Here is a 19140-nt window from a genome sequence, read left to right on the forward strand (position 1 = left end):
TGGAGCTCAAAATCAACTTACCTTACACTGGTAAGTTTCCAATATTGCAATTAACATCCTTGGGATTGCACAGGCAGTACCATTCACCTATGATTGAACATGCTAGTTAGCATGATGAGTAGAAGCAAAAAATATCAACATACAGAATCTCTAAGTGGACATGATAAAACCCATACCGTGTGTGCAAAGTGCAGCTCATCAGAATGGTCCTCATACATGATGTGCAGCCGGCGACTCTGGTAGTCTGTGCAATTGGAAGCACTGGAAATCTAGGATAAAAGCAATGTTAGTAATGTGCACAAACCGCCAAAGCGTCCCATCAACACCCAGCAAAGCACAGAACCTGTATAATATTTATAATTTCATAATCATACTCTAAAAGTCCAGTTCCTCACTGACCTCTCCAAAATTTCCTCTCCCTGGCATCCAAGCTTCAATGTCAAATTTTCTGTGGGCAGGGGCACCAAGCTCCTGAGTTGGCATGTCCAGTACCCTGAAATAACAAAACAATAATGGAATACTTACCATACACACCTCCACAGATGTATGTATTTTGGACAATTTAGCATGTGATTATTCCTTATCGTATTTATTGAAGGTTCTTTTTGCAGTTTCAGTAAAACTGGAAGGTCAAGGTTACCGTGTGCCAAAGGAAACTTGCAGATTGTGCAAATTACAGCCAAAAGTAACATTAAACATTTCCAACTGTTTTAATCATTCTGTCTTTAATATTAAAACAACTAAGGACTACTTAAGTGTGCATGAATCATAACAGAAATATTAAAAATATATGAAAACTGAATTGATACAGAGCAACCTGGCACAATCAACACAAAAACTTATCTGCTTTGCTGAAGGTTCGCAGATAGGCAGTGGACACATTAGAGGGTAATGTGGTAAAACTAAATAACACCAACCTAAAGTGAAGACCAAGTTCAGTGAAGATCTCCTTTTGAATAGACACAAACTCAGCCAGGAGCTGGGCACTCTCTTGACCAGTTTCATTAGCGGTAACGGCAAACATTTCCAGCTGAAAAATAAAATATTAAACAATTTAAGTTTCCTAGCTGCAGGACAAACTATTTCTAGGCTACTAGCCTTGCTGCACCTTTTTTGTACTGTGCCATTACATAGTCAATAGCTTAAGCCTGTCTTACCTTGGTGAAATGGTGCACCCTGTACAGGCCCCAAGGCTCTCTACCAGTGTCAGTTTCAGCTCTGTAGCATGTACTGCTGCATACAGTCCTCAAATAAAGAATATTACAGAGTAGGTTGCTTATCACGTTTTAACGTCTACCACAACAATTTAGCCTTTTCTTATTATCAACACAATCTCCTTGTCAGGGATGCCAGGGGCGTCGACCAGGCCGGGACGCCTTGAAGGACCGGAAGAGGGTCAATGCCCGCCCTGAATCACGTGGGGGCTGCCACCCTGGTTGCTTTGGGGGCCACGGGTAGAGGGGCTTGGAAGCCCAACCCTGTAGGGGCCCGTGGTCACCGCCAGGGGGCACCCCAATGCCTTGGGAACCCTGGACCTCAGCACTTCCACCACACCAGGAAGTGCTGGGGGGGAAGAGAAGCAGGGACACCCGGACAGCTTCCGGGAGAACAGCCGGCACTTCCGCCACACTGGGGCACGTCGGCGGGTGATTGCCAGAGAGCACCTGGAGCACATCCGGGTATGGATAAAAGGGGCTGTCTCCCTTCATTCGAGGCTGGAGTCGGGTGGAAGCAGGACGAAGCAGAGGAGAGTGTGGAGGCGGCCCAAAGAAGAAGGCGGCAGTGTGTTGGCCAGGACTTTCGGGACTTGGGCCTTGTGCACTAAACCCATTGTAAATATTGTAAATAAACGTGTGGTGGTGGTAAAACAACATGTCTGCCTGTCTGTGTCCTGGCCACGTCCACATCTGGCGTAGTTGGCAGGATGCTCCATCTGGTGCAAGATGGGGACATGGCATTCAAAATCTTGTTGTGGACGGCCCGGCTCAGCAGGGGACCCCACCCACGTGCCGCAGGAGCGGTGTGCACACAGCCCCACTGGGGAAAAGTACCCTACGGACCGCCAGGGGTCCGCAGGAGAGCTGTTTTCCCCTGAGGCGGATCGACGGCGTGTGGAGCGGGGCTGCAGCAGGCTCCTGTGGGCGCGCCGTTGCTGGAGGCGCCCATGCCGAGGACGTCACCTCGGTTAGACGGGACCCGGGAGTTGAGTTCCCTGCTTATTGGCAGCCGGCCCCGGCGTGTGTTCTTTCTTGCAGGCAGGGACTGCCCAGATCCGCGTCAGTGGCAGACAGATGCATGCTGGTCGCCGGGGCTTCGACGGCGTGGCGGCGCCTGCGGGAGTCGTGGAAAAGGAGCTGCTGCAGCATGAAAAACAGAGAGGCTGCAACCAAGCATGTTGCCGCCGCAGGAGGGGAGCCAAAATGGCCGCGGACCAGAAGTCCCTCCCCATGTCAGGCACGCGATTGGATGGTGTGTCTTGCGTGCCCGCCAATGACTGGAGAGAGGTGGGACGAAGGAATGTCCATCACGTGCCGGGGGAGACCCGATTGGGCCGGAGGAAGAGGCCCACAGGAAGTTGCCGGCGTCTGGGGCTGACGGACAGGTAAGCTCCGCATCGGTTAACTTCCTGTCTTTGCCGGCTGCTCTGTCGGAGCTGGAGGCGTTCCTTCAGCCCGCGGAGCAGCGTTTGTCACAGGTGCTACGTGCCCTCCGGGCAGAGTTGCGAGTACTGGAGATGAAGGCAGTCGCGTCATTCGAAGAGCTACTGGCAGTGATAAGACGGCGCGACGCTGGATTCTTCAGAAGGGGGTGTACGGCGGGGAAGGTGAGTACAGCTGTCCCTGTACAGCATGAAGGAGGGTCTGCTGAAAATGGCTGTGATACCAACGATCAGCATCAAGTAAGCAGTCCTCCGACAGTGGATGCGGTGCCGGAGGCTGTGCGCGCGATGAGGGGAGAGACAGCGAGAGGGCTGGCAGGACACGGGCTGTTGAGTGTCCCAGGTCCTAGCGCCCTCCGCCCCGAGTTGGCAGCAGTCTCACGCCGCTCTACAGGGACGCAGAAGGGAAGGAGTCTCTTTCTCTGCAATAAGGAGACTCAGACCATCAGGGCGTCCCAGAGCGACAGGAGGAATCGAGGGGTGAATGCCGGTTCCTCCGATAGGATGGGACGTGGTGCTGGGAGCACCCGTTCGAGTGCTGGCCGTCCTCTGCGGGGGCAGAGGTAACCCATGAGGTCAGTGGAAAAGGACCGCAGGCGGTCTCGTCTATTCCACCGACAGGAGGGACACGGAACCCACGGAGGGGGTGCCGAACAGGCAAGTGTTGGGGTGCCGGTCAGAGGGGGAGGGGTGCTGCCAGTGCGTGGCACAAGGGGACGCCAGAGAAGGGTGTCCAGGCAGCGGCTCTGCCCCCGTCTTTCTATTTTTTGCAGGACCAGACCCTGGACGAGCAGTAGGACCCACTTCGTTGGGAACCTGCACTCAGGAGACGGGCCGTCTGATGGGAGGACTCTCTGCTGGCGTGGGGGTGCCGCCACAGCTGGTGAAGGCTACGAAGGGGCGAGTGGCTTCAACCAAAGGGGCACGAAAACCTTGGAGGGGTGCGAAGGAGGGGCCCGGGGTGCCGTTAAGAGGGGGGAGCGCAGCCTGTGCGAGGCACAGGAGGACACCAAGTGGTGGTGTCCAGGTGGCGTCTCCACCCCTATGCCTGTTGGGAGAACAGGGCTGGACCTCGGTTGCCCAGGAGTAGGACCCGCTTCGGGGGTAAGCTGCCCTCGCAGGACGTGTTGCTCCTCCCGAATGCTCTTCGCTGGCTGTGGGGCACTGTCAGGGATGCCATGGGCGACGACCTGGCTGGGATGCCTTGAAGGACCGGAAGAGGGTCTACGCCCGCCCTGGATCACGTGGGGGCCGCCACCCTGGTTGCTTTGGGGGCCACGGGTAGAGGGCTTGGAAGCCCAACCCAATAGGGGCCCGTGGTCACCGCCAGGGGGTGTCCCAATGCCTTGGGAACCCTGGACCTCAGCACTTCAGCCACACCAGGAAGTGCTGGGGGAAAGAGTAGCAGGGACACCCGGAGAGCTTCCGGGAGAACAGCCGGCACTTCCGCCACACTGGGGTGTGTCGGGTGATTGCCAGAGAGCACCTGGAGCACATCCGGGTGTGGATAAAAGGGGCCGCCTCCCTTCATTTGAGGCTGGAGTCGGGTGGAAGCAGAAAGGAGAGTGTGGAGGTGGCCCGAAGAAGGCAGTGTGTGTTGGCCAGGACTTTGGGGACTTGGGGCTTGTGCACTAAACCCATTGTAAATATTGTAAATAAATGTGTGGTGGTGGAAAAACAACATGTCTGCCTGTCTGTGTCCGGGCCACGTCCACACTCCTAAATCTTCGTTTATTTTAAACTGTGCATCTTGTTAAATCAAAGAACAGTCCTACCTGATGGGCAAGTCATTGAGGCGGACTGCATGATCCATAAAATAACCTAAAAGTACAAAGATCCATGTATCAATCAATCAATCAATCAACATTTATTTATATAGCACATATTCATACAAAAAAAATGTAGCTCAAAGTGCTTTACAAAATGAATAGAGTAATAGAAGACACAATAAAAGATAAACATAAGTCAACATTAATTAACATAGAATAAGAGTAAGGTCCGATGGCCAGGGTGGACAGAAAAAACAAAAAAAACTCCAAAAGCTGGAGAAAAAAATAAATGTATGTCTTAGTAACATTGTTTTTAGATCATATGGCAAAATAAGAGACACTTACAGATTATATGAATATAGGATTTACATATAAAAAAAACTTGTAAAACTATAAACGTTGATACCTATTATGAAGGGGTACTACCTACTTTCTCTTCCTGAATTTTAAAGAGTGATACATATTGTAGACCCTTCTTCTCTAACATCGGTGAAGAGGACAACAACTGATCTACTGAGAAGGATGGTGTGGTAGTAAGTAAATAAGGAAGACTATTAATGTGTCTAATATTAAGAGGAAACAGAAGAAAAAAACAAACATTTTGCTCAATAACAGATTTGTCGCACTAGGGATGTAATGACTACATACAGGAAATACAGGAAATATGAAATGCCTGATCATGAACATTTACCTGCAATTCCAACCTCACTAGTACCAGCCAAGCTGAAATCTGGAAATCTTGAAGGGTCTAGTCGATACACCTGGGAAGCTTGAGCATTTGGCTGCATTCCACAGCCTTCCTATGAAACAGAAAACGAAAGCAAAAAAGAAGAATCCCTTAGTGGCACATCAGGGCCCAAGCTCAACTGAGAAATGAGATTTCAATTCAGTGATATACTTACAAAGACTGCACCCTTCAACATGTCTGGAACAGTCATTGGAATAAATCCCTAGGTAAAGAAAGCTCTATTAGTAATAGTAGGATACAATGGTGGCTAAAGTGCTTTGTTTATGTTTTTCAGGAAAAAGGATAGTCAAACTATAACTCAGAAAAGTTTCTTCACATATCTTTTCCTATATAGTCTAGTTATGTTTCAATTTGTTAAAACATGACCATGATAAAGTCTTCACTAAACCCTAAAGTTAAAATATCATCAGCTGAGAAACCAACTCATACACTATTTTGTCATGATTTAGTGAGAAAAACATAAGGCAAGATGCAGAGGCCATTTGTGAAAAACTAGATGATTCAGCAGCTTTGTAGAAACACCTTTAGCACAAACAATGAATAGCAAATGTTTTCTGTACGAGTTCCACTCTCTTGCATCACATTAGGGGAATTCCAATCCATTTCTCCTTAAAGCACTTATTTGGGTTATTAATGTTTAAGGACATTTACATTGTGTGCACAATTATTAGGCAAGTGAGTATTTTGACCATATTATCATTTTTATTTATGTATTCCGACTCTAAGCTGTACAAACTTGAATAGTTATTGGATTTAAGCATATCAGGTGATGTGTATTTGTGCAATGAGGGGGGGTGTGGCCTAAGGAGGTCAACACTCTATATCAAGGTGTGCAGAATTATTAGGCAGCTTGTTTTCCTCTAGCAAAATGGGCCAAAAAAGATTTAACTGACACTAAAAGGTCAAAAATTATAAAAAGTCTTTCAGGGGGATTCAGCACTCTTGAAATTGCTCAGATATTGGGGCGTGATCACAGAACCATCAAACGTTTTGTTGCAAATAGTCAACAGGTCCACAAGAAATGTGTTTGGGGGGGAAAAAAAAGACAAATTAACTGCCAAAGATTTGAGAAGAATCAAACATGAAGTTACCAGGAAGCCATTATCCTCCAGTGGTGTCATATTCCAGAACTGCAACCTATATGGAGTGTCCAGAAGTACAAGGTATTCAGTGCTCAGAGATATGGCCAAGGAAAGGAAGGCTGAAACCTAACCACCACTGAACACAAGTTAAAACGTCAAGACTGGGCCAAGAAATATCTAAAGACAGATTTTTCAAAGGTGTTATGGACTGATGAGATGAGATGGACTCTTGACGGAGCAGATGGATGGGCCCATGACTGGATCAGTAACAGGCATAGAGCTCCACTTCGACTCAGACACCAGTAAGATGAAGGTGGGGTACTGGTATGGTCTGGTATTATTAAAGATGAGCTAGTTGGACCTTTTCAGGTATGAGATGGACTCAAAATCAACTCTCAAACCTACTGCCAGTTTTTAGAAGACAAAGACACATTATTCAAGCAGTGGTAAAAGAAAAAGTATGCATCTTTCTAGAAGACCATGATTTTTATGCAGGACAATGCTCCATTACATGCATCGAATTACTCCACTGCATGGCTAGCCAGTAAAGGCCTTAAAGATAAATGAAAAATGACATGCCCCCCCTTCCTCACCTGACATAAAGCCCTTCTTAAACGGCAGATTTACAGGGAAGGAAAAGAGAATACCTCTCTGAACAGTGTCTGGGAGAGACTGTGGTTGCTGCTGCACAAAAAGTTGACAACAGATCAAGAAACTGACAGACTCCATGAATGGAAGGCTTATGACTGTTATTGAAAAGAAGGATGGCTATATTGGTCACCGATTTTTTTTTTTTTTTAAACGTCAGAAATGTTTATTTGTAAATTTTGAGTTGTTTATTATTCTCACTTTAACAGATGAAAACAAACAAGTGAGATGGGAAAATTTTAGTTGCATAATAATTCTGCATACTAATAGTTGCCTAATAATTGTGCATACATATGTATTCCCCCGAGCATGTTCACACACACATTTCCTTTGTAAAACATTCAAGTTACAGGTTTATTAACATTTTGGATTGATTGATAGCACTGTATTTGTTCCATATTAAAATGAATCCTCAAAAATACAGCTTGCTTAATAATTGTGCACACAGTGTATTAACATTCAAGTCTCTTAACAGGATTAAAATCTAGACTTTCATTTGTCCATCCCAAAACTTTGCTTCTTTTCTGTTTTAGCCATTTAGTTGTTGATCTGCTGGTTATACTTAAGTTCATTGCCCTGGTGCATGATAAATAATAATAATAATGAATATAAACAATAATAATAATAATCATCCTTGGATTGTTAGCCTCCAATTTTCTTCTAGAACACTCTGGTATTCTACAACTTTAAATCACATCCACCTTGTTACATGGGTAGCATAATGGTGATTCACTGTATTTGGTTTCCATAAAATTATATGGCTGTGCATAATAACTAAACAACTTCATTTTGGCCTTATCTATCCAGAGGCACTGCTCCAAAAGCCTTGAGATTTACTCAGTTACAGATTTACAATCCTAAAATTTAGTGTCATGTTCTTTTTGAAGAAAAAGAGCTTTCTCCAGGCTTTCCTTTCATGAAAGCCAAACTTTCTCAGGCTTTATCTGATGGTAATAGTAACATAACATACTGACAAGGGCCTAGAGATCTTGAAATACTGTATAGCTTTTTGCTTCTTTATTTCTTTCAAAATCATGTGGTTAATGGATTTCCTGCTATGTTCTCTGCTATTAAGACTGACAACTGACTTGAATGCTCTATACATCTGTCTGTCTGTCTGTCTGTCTAAGAGAGAACCACTTAATGGATTTAGATTTGTTTTTTTTTCTCTATAATTTGCTTGAACATTCCAGTTGATTTTGTGACTTCTCCAGTTATGCCAAGTATCAGAGTTTTGTTACGGCACCGATTTATTTGCCTGAATCCAAGAGACAGGCTGCAGGCCAAGGGGAGGGAGAGGCCGGACCTCAGGAGAAGTGACCTGGGTGGGGCCATCCTCACTCACGCAAAAGCCTCCATTCGAGTCACTCTACCTCTCGCAACGTGTTGCAGCGTACCTTGCCTCTGCTTAGCTGGCGATACCAGTTTGTGCAGCAGACATCATCTTCTAGAGAATGTTAAAGAGTAACGTTTGACGTTTTTGAGTGAGAGATCACAGCTACGTGTGGTTTAGAGGGCAGCTGCTCATTGAGAGAGATATCATGGCCCTGTGCTCTTTCTCCCCACACGGGGAAAACGCTCCCATCAGAGCTGAACACGAGCATACTTACCTTCTGCTTGACCAGAGAGTCCTTGCCAACTTTTTACATTTTTGGCCAAGAGATTCTTCTCAATACAAATTACATTTTTTTTTTCAAATCCTGTTTCATTACTATGCGGGTGGAGCCGTGGAAGACATCCAGTATACAGTCACACACATGCTCATGGGGGAAGAGTTTACAGGCTCAAATAGTGTTATTTATCAGCCAGACTGGGGTATTGGCACTCTCAACTGATCCTCTCTTGCTCTACCTCTTCCTCCTAGCCACCATATTTATAGAACAGACTTGTTTTGTTAGTTCAGTTCAGTTCCATAAAGACGTGCTTCTTTTATTTTGCTGATTTTTCAGTATACAGGGTGGCCACATCCCCAAACCTTTTTCTTGTCTACTGCCTTTCATATATACAGTGTATATATATATATATATATATATATATATATATATATATATATATATATATATATATATATATATATATATATATATATATATATATATATATATATATATATATATATATATATATATATATATATATATATGTAAACTGCTCAAAAAATTAAAGGAACACTTTGAAAACACATCAGATCTAAATGGGGAAAAAAAATCATGCTGGATATCTATACTGATATGGACTGGGTAATGTGTTAGGAACGAAAGGATGCCACATCGTTTGATGGAAGTGAAAATTATGATCTTACATAGGGCTGAATTCAAAGACACCTCAAATATCAAAGTGAAAAAATGATGCGGCAGGCTAGTTCATTTTGCTGAAATTCTCAGTAATTTGTATGGCCCCCACATGTTTGCATGCATACCTGACAACGTCGGGGCATGCTTCTAATGAGACGACGGATGGTGTCCTGGGGGATCTCTTCCCAGATCTGGACCAGGGCATCACTGAGCTCCTGGAGAGTCTGAGGTGCAACCTGGCAGCATCGGAGGGACTGAAACAATATCCCAGAGATGTTATATTGGATTTAGGTCAGGCAAGCGTGGGGGCCAATCAGTGGTATCAATTCCTTCATCCTCCAGGAACTGCCTGCATACTCTCACCACATGAGGCCAGGCATTGTCCTGCACCAGCAGGAACCCAGGACCCACTGCACCAGCCTAGGGTCTGACAATGGGTCCAAGGATTTCATCCCGATACGTAATGGCAGTCATGGGGCTGTTGTCTAGCCTGTAAAGAAAGGTCTGTGTGTCCCTCCATGGATATGCCTCCCCAGGCCATCACTGACCCACCACCAAACCGGTCATGCTGAACGATGTTACATTCTCCATGGCTTCTCCAGACCCTTTCACGTCTGTTACATGTGCTCAGGATGAACCTGCTCTCATCTGTGAAAAGCACAAGGTGCCAGTGGTGGACCTGCCAATTCTGGTATTCTATAGCAATCGAGCTCCACGATGCCGGGCTGCGAGTATAGGGCCCGCTTGAGTACTCTGGGCCCTCAGGCCACCCTCATGAAGTCTGTTTCTGATTGTTTGGTCAGAGACATTTACACCAGTGGCCTGCTGGAGGTCATTTTGCAGGGCTCTGGCAGTGCTCATCCTGTTCCTCCTTGCCCAAAGGAGCAGATACCGGTCCTGCTGATGGGTTAAGGACTTTTTACGGCCCTGTCCAGTTCTCCTCGAATGTCCTCCATGCCCATGAGACTATGCTGGGAGACACAGCAAACCTTCTGGCAATGGCACATATTGATGTGCCATCCTGGAGAAGATGGACTAGATGTGCAACCTCTGTAGGGTCCAGGTATTGCCTCATGCTACCAGTAGTAACACTGACCGTAGCCAAATGCAAAACTAGTGAAAAACAGTCAAAAAAGATGAGGAGGGAAAAATGTCAGTGGCCTCCACCTGTTAAACCATTCCTGTTTTGGGGGTAGTCTCATTGTTGCCCCTCTAGTGCACCTGTTGTTAATTTCATTAACACCAAAGCAGCTGAAACTGAATAACAACCCCCTCTGCTACTTAACTGACCAGATCAATAGCCCAGAAGTTTCACTGACCTGATGCTATACTTTGATTAAAAAGTGATCCTTTCATTTTTTGAGCAGTATGTGTGTGTGTATATATAATATAATATAATATATATATTACAGGCAGTCCCCGGGTTATGTATGAGGGCTGTAGGTTTGTACTTAAGTTGAATTTGTATGTAAGTCGGAACAGGTACATCCTCTTTAATAAAACCCCTGTGTGCTTCCAGGTGTCCGTGTGTGTGTGTCTTCTGGTGAAGTGCGCATGTGCGGGGCCGCGCCGTGCATCGCACCATGCCCCGCCCATGTGCACGGCACCGTGGACACAAACACACTGGAAGCTGGGTACACAGTGAATGGCCTAGCTCTGGCCACGCATGATAAGCAAATAAAGCACACACACTGGAAGCTGGGCACACAGTGAATGGCCTAGCCGCGGCCATGCATGATAAGCAAATAAAGGAGATCATTGCTGGGGAGAGTGCTGATTGGGTAGTTGCGACCGCGCACATAAAATCCATTGTTGGGGAGACGCCACACATACAGTAATCGGCTGCACACCACCACAGATTAAAATACTTGCTGGGGAACTGCACAGTACTTGCTGGGGAGACGCCACAGGCACGATTATCAGCTACACGCCACGAATTACATCAGTTGCTGGGGACACTCTGCTGATTGCCCACTGTTGTGACAGGGAATGAAAGTCATATTATGAACATCAAAGCCAGTATTACCGTCAGAGAAAATTACAGGCATTTTATGGAAATACAAACCAGTATTACTGCGAGAGAAAATTAAAGGCACACAATACAGTGACGCAAATTACAGCCACATACAAGCCAGTATTACTGTAAGAGACAATACTGCGGACGTATCTACTAACAACATGCCACCCAAAAAAAAAAAAGGACACGTCAAGTAGGACAAAAGACACAGACAATCAAATCCTATATAAGCAACATCTCCTAGAAGAACGGTCAGCTCAACAAGTAAACATCAACAAAAGAAAGGCTGAAAGACAAAGAAAAATGAGCAAATAGATCGATTGAAGAAAAAGAAAATGAGCATCAGAAAAACGCAAAAAGAGAAAGACTCAGAAAAGCAAACCTTAGAAAAAGTTGGCATTTACTTGCCAGAACCAGTATTCAGCCACGGTCAGTTATATGTTGCATTATCAAGAGTTAGAAGTTTTCCAGATGTTGTTGTCAAGGTTGTAGATGGTCCTGAACAAGGCAAACTGTTGCCAAACTCAGACAGAATATTTACAAGAAATGTTGTCTATAATGAAATTTTATAGAAACATTTCATGAGGTAAAAAAATTCGAAAATTTTTCCTAAATATCTTCTTCAGATATTGTGTATTACAGATTGTTACCAAGTTTCAATATTAATTATACTTACTGTATTGTCATATACGTTTCTATTTTATTTTGATTATTATTTTACTTTAGGCTTCTTGCACAAATATTTTTGACAAAAAAAAAATTAAGTTCCTACTAATGTTTATGCACTAGTGCTCTAGCGCCCGTTATTGTAATGGGCTTAATGTCTAGTTATTTTGATAAATGCTATTGTTAACTGTAACCAAGTGCTCTGCCAATGAATGATGGAGTTTCACCTCTCTCTGACCTTTTGATTATTTATACTTTATTTTCAAAAGGTGATGGTTTTTCTTTTCTTTACTGTATCACCAGCACTTGCATCACTTTCGTGTTTCAGAGACATGAAGGGTGAAGACAAAAGGTTAAGACTACCTCTTCTGCACAGCACTGTACACGCTATCGTAGCGGGGAGGCACCAGTTGTCAACACGTCTGATATACTGACAAGAGGCAACTTCCTGCTATGTATGTAACAGTACAAGCAGGCTTGCTATTGAGAATGAATGGGGGCAGTGACAGGCGGTTCATCACCAGCCCACCACACAGTCACCTCCACTGCAGTATTCTGCCTGCAGCGGCCGCCCACCGAGAACGAACACGGTGCGGCCAAAGGCGGGTAGTGAATCGCTCCCATTCAACAGGCAGTCATCCGATGCAAACTACAATGCCACCCCCTGCCGCCCCGTTCACCCTCAATGGTCTCCGTTCAGCCACAACCGGGTCACCATTTGCAGCATTACCAGCCACCCACCGAGAACGAATGGGGCAGCCGTGTGTGGTGGGTGGGCAGTGAAACCGCTTGCTGCCGGGAGCCTCCCGAGGGAGGCTACACTGCGCGAGCAGCAAAATATTATATATATTATGTGGAAGAGAAGGTCTGTGATACGGTTTGCATATTTGCAGCTGGAGAGCCACAAGGGGAGAAAATGAATTGCGTAACAGTAAGTAGTATAATAAAAACAAGTAGTTTTTATTCCTGAGCTTTCAGCCCCTGCCAGGGGCATTCACCAGAGGATAATGCTTAGACTTACAAGAATCAAAGGCAATATATAGCAAAAATTACGTGGGGGTGGGGTATTGGTTGTAAAGTTTTATTTATTATAAACATGTTCTTCTTAAGTTTGCATATGCTGGGTTTATGTCCAAATGTCTGTTGATGGCCTTCTCGTTTGATAGCCAAGATTCAGCCAGCTCTCTGGCACTTTTAGTACTGGCCTTAAATCTTACTTGTACAATGTCCCAGTTAAATATATGTCCTGTTGATTTACTATGCATATAGATCAGTGATCGTGAGTCCTTTCTTCTGACGGCATTGTGATGTTCATGTATACGTGTTGTGATTCTTTTTGATGTTTGTCCTATGTATACCACTGGGCAAGAACTGCATGAAATGCTACAAACTGTGTTTTGGCTGTCAATTTCTTGTTTTTAGCATTAAAAGAGGGCGGTGCGCAGATTGTTCGTGGGTTTGTGTGCTATTCTGATGCCTGACTTGGCCAGGATGCATGCTGCACCTTCAGATACCTTGTGGTGATAAGAAAGCGAGTACCAGGTGGGATGGGGGTTCTGCCCCCCGCCACCCACCCCCACGTACTTTTTGCTATATATTGCCTTTGATTCTTGTAATTCTAAGCATTATCCTCTGATGAAAGCCCCTGGCAGGGGCTGAAAGCTCAGAAATATTTTCAATTGCCTTATAACCCTCTGCATATGACAAGTATTAACAACTATTTCTCGGAAAACATCAGAGATCTAGTTGCAGAAAGCCACTAATTACCTCTTTAAAAAGATGTCTTCTGCTAGCCTGCTTATTTGTTGTTGAATAAATAATACAAAAAACATATATTATTGTAGGACTTGATAAGGACAAAAAGATTCTTAGTTAAGTCCTGGCAAGTAGAACTACTGAACCGAAAGACAATGTACATTGTGCACCACTTGACTCTTTAAACTAGAGTTAAGTGCATAACTAAGAAGTATGCTTTATATGCAGAATCCTATATATTTCAGATGAGCGTTTCATTGTTGGGAGGTGTGTGAATCTTCTTTCTCTACTAAGGCTTTTGATCTCCAATGTACCTTCCAGTTCGTTTCTACTTTACTTTCCACTGTGACAAACAATAGTAATGTTAAAAATTGATATCTGTCAACACACACACACACATTCTACTATAAGAGCTCTACTTAGACAGCCTATGGGATGTGTTGGAAAGAAGAAAAAAAAAAACACAGTACAATCCATATCAATATCTATACATAGTACAGTTCTTTGTATTAAATGCAATTACTGTATTATATGCAGTTATGGAACAGCATGGATTCAAACAGCTACACATAACAAACCAGCATACTTTGGGAGGCAGTTCTATATCTAAAAGACTACACACACTGTGGAGATATAAAACATCAAACTCAATAGTCAATAAACTATAATTTGAGGGCATTCTAGTCAACATGATAACATACCTTTGTAAGAAGCTTTTGGAATACAAACTGGCTAAGTGCAAACTGCAACTGGGCCCCAGCACCTCGCAGATAGTAAGACCTGTGACCAGAAACATGAGCCAGGCGCCTAGAGATGGGGATATTGTTAAAGGTTAATAAAGAGTAATGGAGCATTTAAGTGATGGAGTAACCACACTGTGTGACAACAGTACGTCTGTTCCACCACTCTTAAAAAGGTTTTACTTGGGCAAATTGCCATGGAATTATCTGCCAGAAACAAAATGCTCATCAAAGTTTTATACTGGAAACAATTACAGCTGTACACTGCCAGGAGCTATCTAACAGGCTGGAACCATACCCAGGGATCATGTAAACAGCACAGTTAAAAGGTTGGAGCATGCAAACTTGGAGACTGCAAGACTAACTAAAATGAAGTATCTCAAAATGTGGTATAGTTTAAAAATAAAAACTGCCTGGCAACTTTTTCTCTTTTTACTTAATCCCTAACCTTTGTCTTATGATGTCCAAGTGCTCACCAATCTCCAAATGGCCTCTAATTGTGAAGTCAAAGTCTGTTAAAGAAAAAAAGACACAATTTGGCAAAATTAGTACTCTGCCACTGTGTCAGCACAAGATTTTTACAACACTTTGACACTTACAAGCATGTACTGTACGTTGTTTTAAATCAATGGTCCATTTAAAACATTTAAAAAACCTTCTTGCAAAATTAAATAAAATTACACTCTAGTTATTTATAAGCAGAATAATGTTAAGACAAACAATGTAATTACAATTCTTCTGTTTTTGGAATAATATCAGAAACTGACTTTCTAAACTGCATCTGTGTCTAGTATGGTACAGCAGTAAGTTTTAACAGTCAACATTCCACTTGGTCCTTTACCTGGCTTTTGCCCAACCAATTCCAGAACCCGTGCTTGGCTCTCATCTCCAACTGGCTGAAACAGAGACACGGCCATCACTGTACAGTTCCTTACAGCTAATTCATCTGTAGCAAACAATAACTCAAGTGAGACGATATGCTAGGTTTACAATGCTACAGTATCCAATTATGTTTCAGTTTTTTTTTTTTTTTTTGGTCTGCTTTTTGGAAGAACTGGAGTCACACAGTTAAAGTGTAAAATAGGGTTAATTACTGTTTTAAGGATCATTAAAACAGTGCTTATTAGAGCATGTGGTGTGTGCTTACCACGTCAGGATGTGTAGAGTTAGGCAATTTCAAAGCTTTTAGGTAAAACCGCTGGTCCAGTTCACTCTCTTGAGGGTATAACTCATTCAGTTGCTGGCGGACTTTCCTACCATCCATAAGCAGCTGTTGGTATTCAGGAAGCTGGAAGTAAATAAATAATAAATAAATAAAACTTAAGTGTTTTTTTTTTTATTATTAAATATGTGTGTTAATTACAAGATTGATTTTACAGTCATTAAAGGGCCAAGTAGGAACAAAGTAAATTATTTCTTGGAGCTCAATATCTTGGCATCAGCCCATCTGTGATTTTTTCCCAATTCAGCATGTACAGGTTTAAGTTCAAATATCACTTTAAGATACTCAACTATTATGGATTTTATTCCATTAATTTTAGATCATGTCCAAATCACAACTATCGTATAGACATATGTATAGATAATGTTTAAAAAATCAATCTAGCTATACAAGGGACAGCACTTCATACAAATTACATTTCTAAGGCTTATTGTGACCCACCTCTCTCATTTGTTGGTCAATAGTCCTGTCTTTCTTAATCAATTTAAAACCCCCTTTGCTCAATTTATAAGCATTAACCATTAAAAGGCAACACCATGCCTAACAGCATAATATAATGCAAGGATAAACCTATCAAGCTTTTTAGCATTACATGTAAATGAATGTGTTTTTTATGTGAAACTATGTCAAAGACTGTCTCATTACATTACTAAAAATGATGTTATGCATTTTTGTTTAGGAATAGAATTATAGTGGTGTGCTCAATAGTCTTGTGCATGGCCTTTTAACCGTCAAGCCAGTAGCCAAGAACAGCAGCTCTGGATACACCACTGTTTTAAATATACTCTGGCAGTCATTTGCCACTCTTAAAATCCATGTCAAATTCTACATTCACTAACAACTTGTGAGTATATGTCCACACTATTCTGGAGACCAGGAGCATGAGAATGGGTGATTCAGCAGTGATGTATTATGTATCTTCATTATCACACACATCATCATCATACATACCCATTTTTTCCATGAGCCTCAACGCATATATGGCAGGTAGTCAGCCAGCTTCTCAGCCTGTAACACAGCTACCTTGCCTTAAGTTCCATGCTCACATGTCAAGAGTTAAACTCTTGGCATAGCTGTTAGCAGTATATCTGGCCTTAAACTTATGTCCCTGTGGCACTGACAATTTCACTGCTAGTCTTCATCCAAATATACTCATGACTGTTAGAATATCAAGAGCTTTTACATATCCCACGACTTATTTTTCCTCACCATGATTAAACTTGGGTCTGCATTATTTTTAACCATTTTCTTATTTTGTTCTATGTCACATTTTATAAAGTCTTGCACAAATTTACAGCTGGCTGAGGACCATAGGAAAACAGGGTAATGTTCTAGAAATTGCCAAAACCAGCTGTTGTAATACATCTTTCCTCATTATTATTTATTTTTCTTATGTTTTCTGACTCTTGGAGGGCCCTTTAAGGTTTGTTTTGATTGGCGCCACTCCAAATGGCTAATTCTTATGCATGCTTCCTTACCAGTGTTTCTCAACCTTTTATGGTCCTGCGACCCAGTTTTGCCATTTTAAAATTCATTGATGACCCACTAGCAGAAATTTCAAACTGCACCCTTGGTGGCACCGGTACGATCGGGGGTCCACTTTGGTGAAAAACAAGCTCACTCAGAAATGGGAAATCATATAGCTCAGTGCTGCCGATAGCTTAGACCAGGGCTATTCAATTACAATTTCAATTGTGCCAGATTTTCACACCAAGAAATTTAGCTGGGCCAGGCATTTTCAGCAGGCGGTAAGCCAGCAGGTAATGACAAATTTTAAATTTTTACAGAAATGAATGTATTTAAAAACAAGTAATGTTTATATTCATTGCGTCCCTTTTAAAAATCTGATACAGGCACATCAAAAATGTATTAAAAAAAACAACAAAAAGCTATAACTGAACAGAATCTGAAGTAGTAGCAAAACTTTTTTCCCCACTTTTGAAATAAAAAAAACCCCATTTTGCTCACATCTCAAAGTGCATAAAATAAAAATAAAAAAATGCACAGTATTAGCAATTACATTTGTTTCCCTTTTGAAATATGAGACCCTCCCACAATTTAAAGGGGTGGTCATGACAGGCAAGGGATTTTTTTTTTTCATGGAACTTAACTATTTTATTCACACGTTTCTAATCACTGATATGACAGAGGTTAAATTTGAATTTCACAACGCCTTTCCTGTTGAATTTTTTTTCCCCCCCAGAGGCTGCACGTATGGAGTGAAAGTGGATTAGTACATTTATTTTAAAATGTCTTTGTACAGAGTTATTGGATGTCAAGCAATTAATCATTAATTATAATTATTAATATTATTTTTACTAAATCATTTTCCAGGTTTTTTTGTTGATGAGTTCCCGTTGAAGAAATTATTAGTAACAGAACATATTGTGCGCATGCCAAAACGAGTGAAGTAATAACTAACAAAGTGCAATTTTTCGATACCATTTTAACAACGTTTGCTGTCTCCTGTCAATCACTGAGCACCCTGGTAAAATGACAATAATACACTTTCAACCTTAAAATACAGACTTCATCACATCGCTGTGTATGATGAAACAGTGGGCAGACGACTGCTCGCACATGTTTACTGAAGGACAGGCTGGTATTTTGCATGGTGTATGCGTTAAATCAAAAGACAAACAGCATGCAAAGATGCACAAACACAAGGAGATCGGTGACAAATCACACCTTAGTGTGCCTGCAGAAGGGACAACTGAATTCCACGGGGCAAAGATATCTTTGTAACAGAGGACCTATCTGATGAGCAGAGGAATTTCAAATGTTTTACATGCTTACCTTTTGTTTTGATGACCGGTTGCATCATATCCAGCCTCTCGTTGAAATTCAGCTGTCCCCTCAGCAGCAGCGTGTACTTGGAAATATTTTCCCGCACGCATCTCCAACTCTGATGTCATTTTCACGCAACTCCCTCACACTCAGCGCGGGCTATAAAACAACCTTCATGCAGCTCAGGGATATGCTAGGGGAGCCCATACCGACACATATGTTAACACATATATATACTGCTCAAAAGAATTAAAGGAACACTTTTTAATCAGAGTATAGCATAAAGTCAATGAAACTTATGGGATATTAATCTGGTCAGTTAAGTAGCAGAGGGGGTTGTTAATCAGTTTCAGCTGCTGTGGTGTTAATGAAATTAACAACAGATGCACTAGAGGGGCAACAATGAGATGACCCCCAAAACACGAATGGTTTAACAGGTGGAGGCCACTGACATTTTTCCCTTCTCATCTTTTCTGACTGTTTTTTTCACTAGTTTTGCATTTGGCTACAGTCAGTGTCACTACTGGTAGCATGAGGCGATACCTGGACCCTACAGAGGTTGCACAGGTAGTCCAACTTCTCCAGGATGGCACATCAATACGTGTCATTGCCAGAAGGTTTGCTGTGTCTCCCTGCACAGTCTCAAGGGCATGGAGGAGATTCTAGGAGACAAGCAGTTACTCTAGGAGAGCTGGAGAGGGCCATAGAAGGTCCATAACCCATCAGCAGGACAAGTATCTGCTCATGGAGGGT

At 42.8% G+C, this 19140-nt stretch overlaps 1 protein-coding gene across 1 annotated transcript in view; it reads right to left on the reverse strand.

Annotated features, from left to right (window-relative positions):
• Positions 1-19140, reverse strand: part of sars2 (seryl-tRNA synthetase 2, mitochondrial) — a 55079-nt gene that overhangs the window by 402 nt on the left and 35537 nt on the right. Inside the window, exons 4-15 of the mRNA XM_039760604.1 lie at positions 15526-15666; positions 15220-15274; positions 14827-14890; positions 14340-14445; positions 5331-5378; positions 5120-5228; positions 4435-4480; positions 1158-1245; positions 918-1030; positions 400-493; positions 177-269; positions 22-87 (exon numbers count right to left, since the gene is read on the reverse strand). Of these exons, the coding sequence (XP_039616538.1) occupies positions 22-87; positions 177-269; positions 400-493; positions 918-1030; positions 1158-1245; positions 4435-4480; positions 5120-5228; positions 5331-5378; positions 14340-14445; positions 14827-14890; positions 15220-15274; positions 15526-15666 (1023 nt within the window). The remainder of the gene's footprint in view (positions 1-21; positions 88-176; positions 270-399; positions 494-917; positions 1031-1157; positions 1246-4434; positions 4481-5119; positions 5229-5330; positions 5379-14339; positions 14446-14826; positions 14891-15219; positions 15275-15525; positions 15667-19140) is intronic.

This window comes from Polypterus senegalus, chromosome 8 (genome assembly GCF_016835505.1).
Source record: "Polypterus senegalus isolate Bchr_013 chromosome 8, ASM1683550v1, whole genome shotgun sequence".
Lineage (NCBI taxonomy): Eukaryota > Metazoa > Chordata > Cladistia > Polypteriformes > Polypteridae > Polypterus > Polypterus senegalus.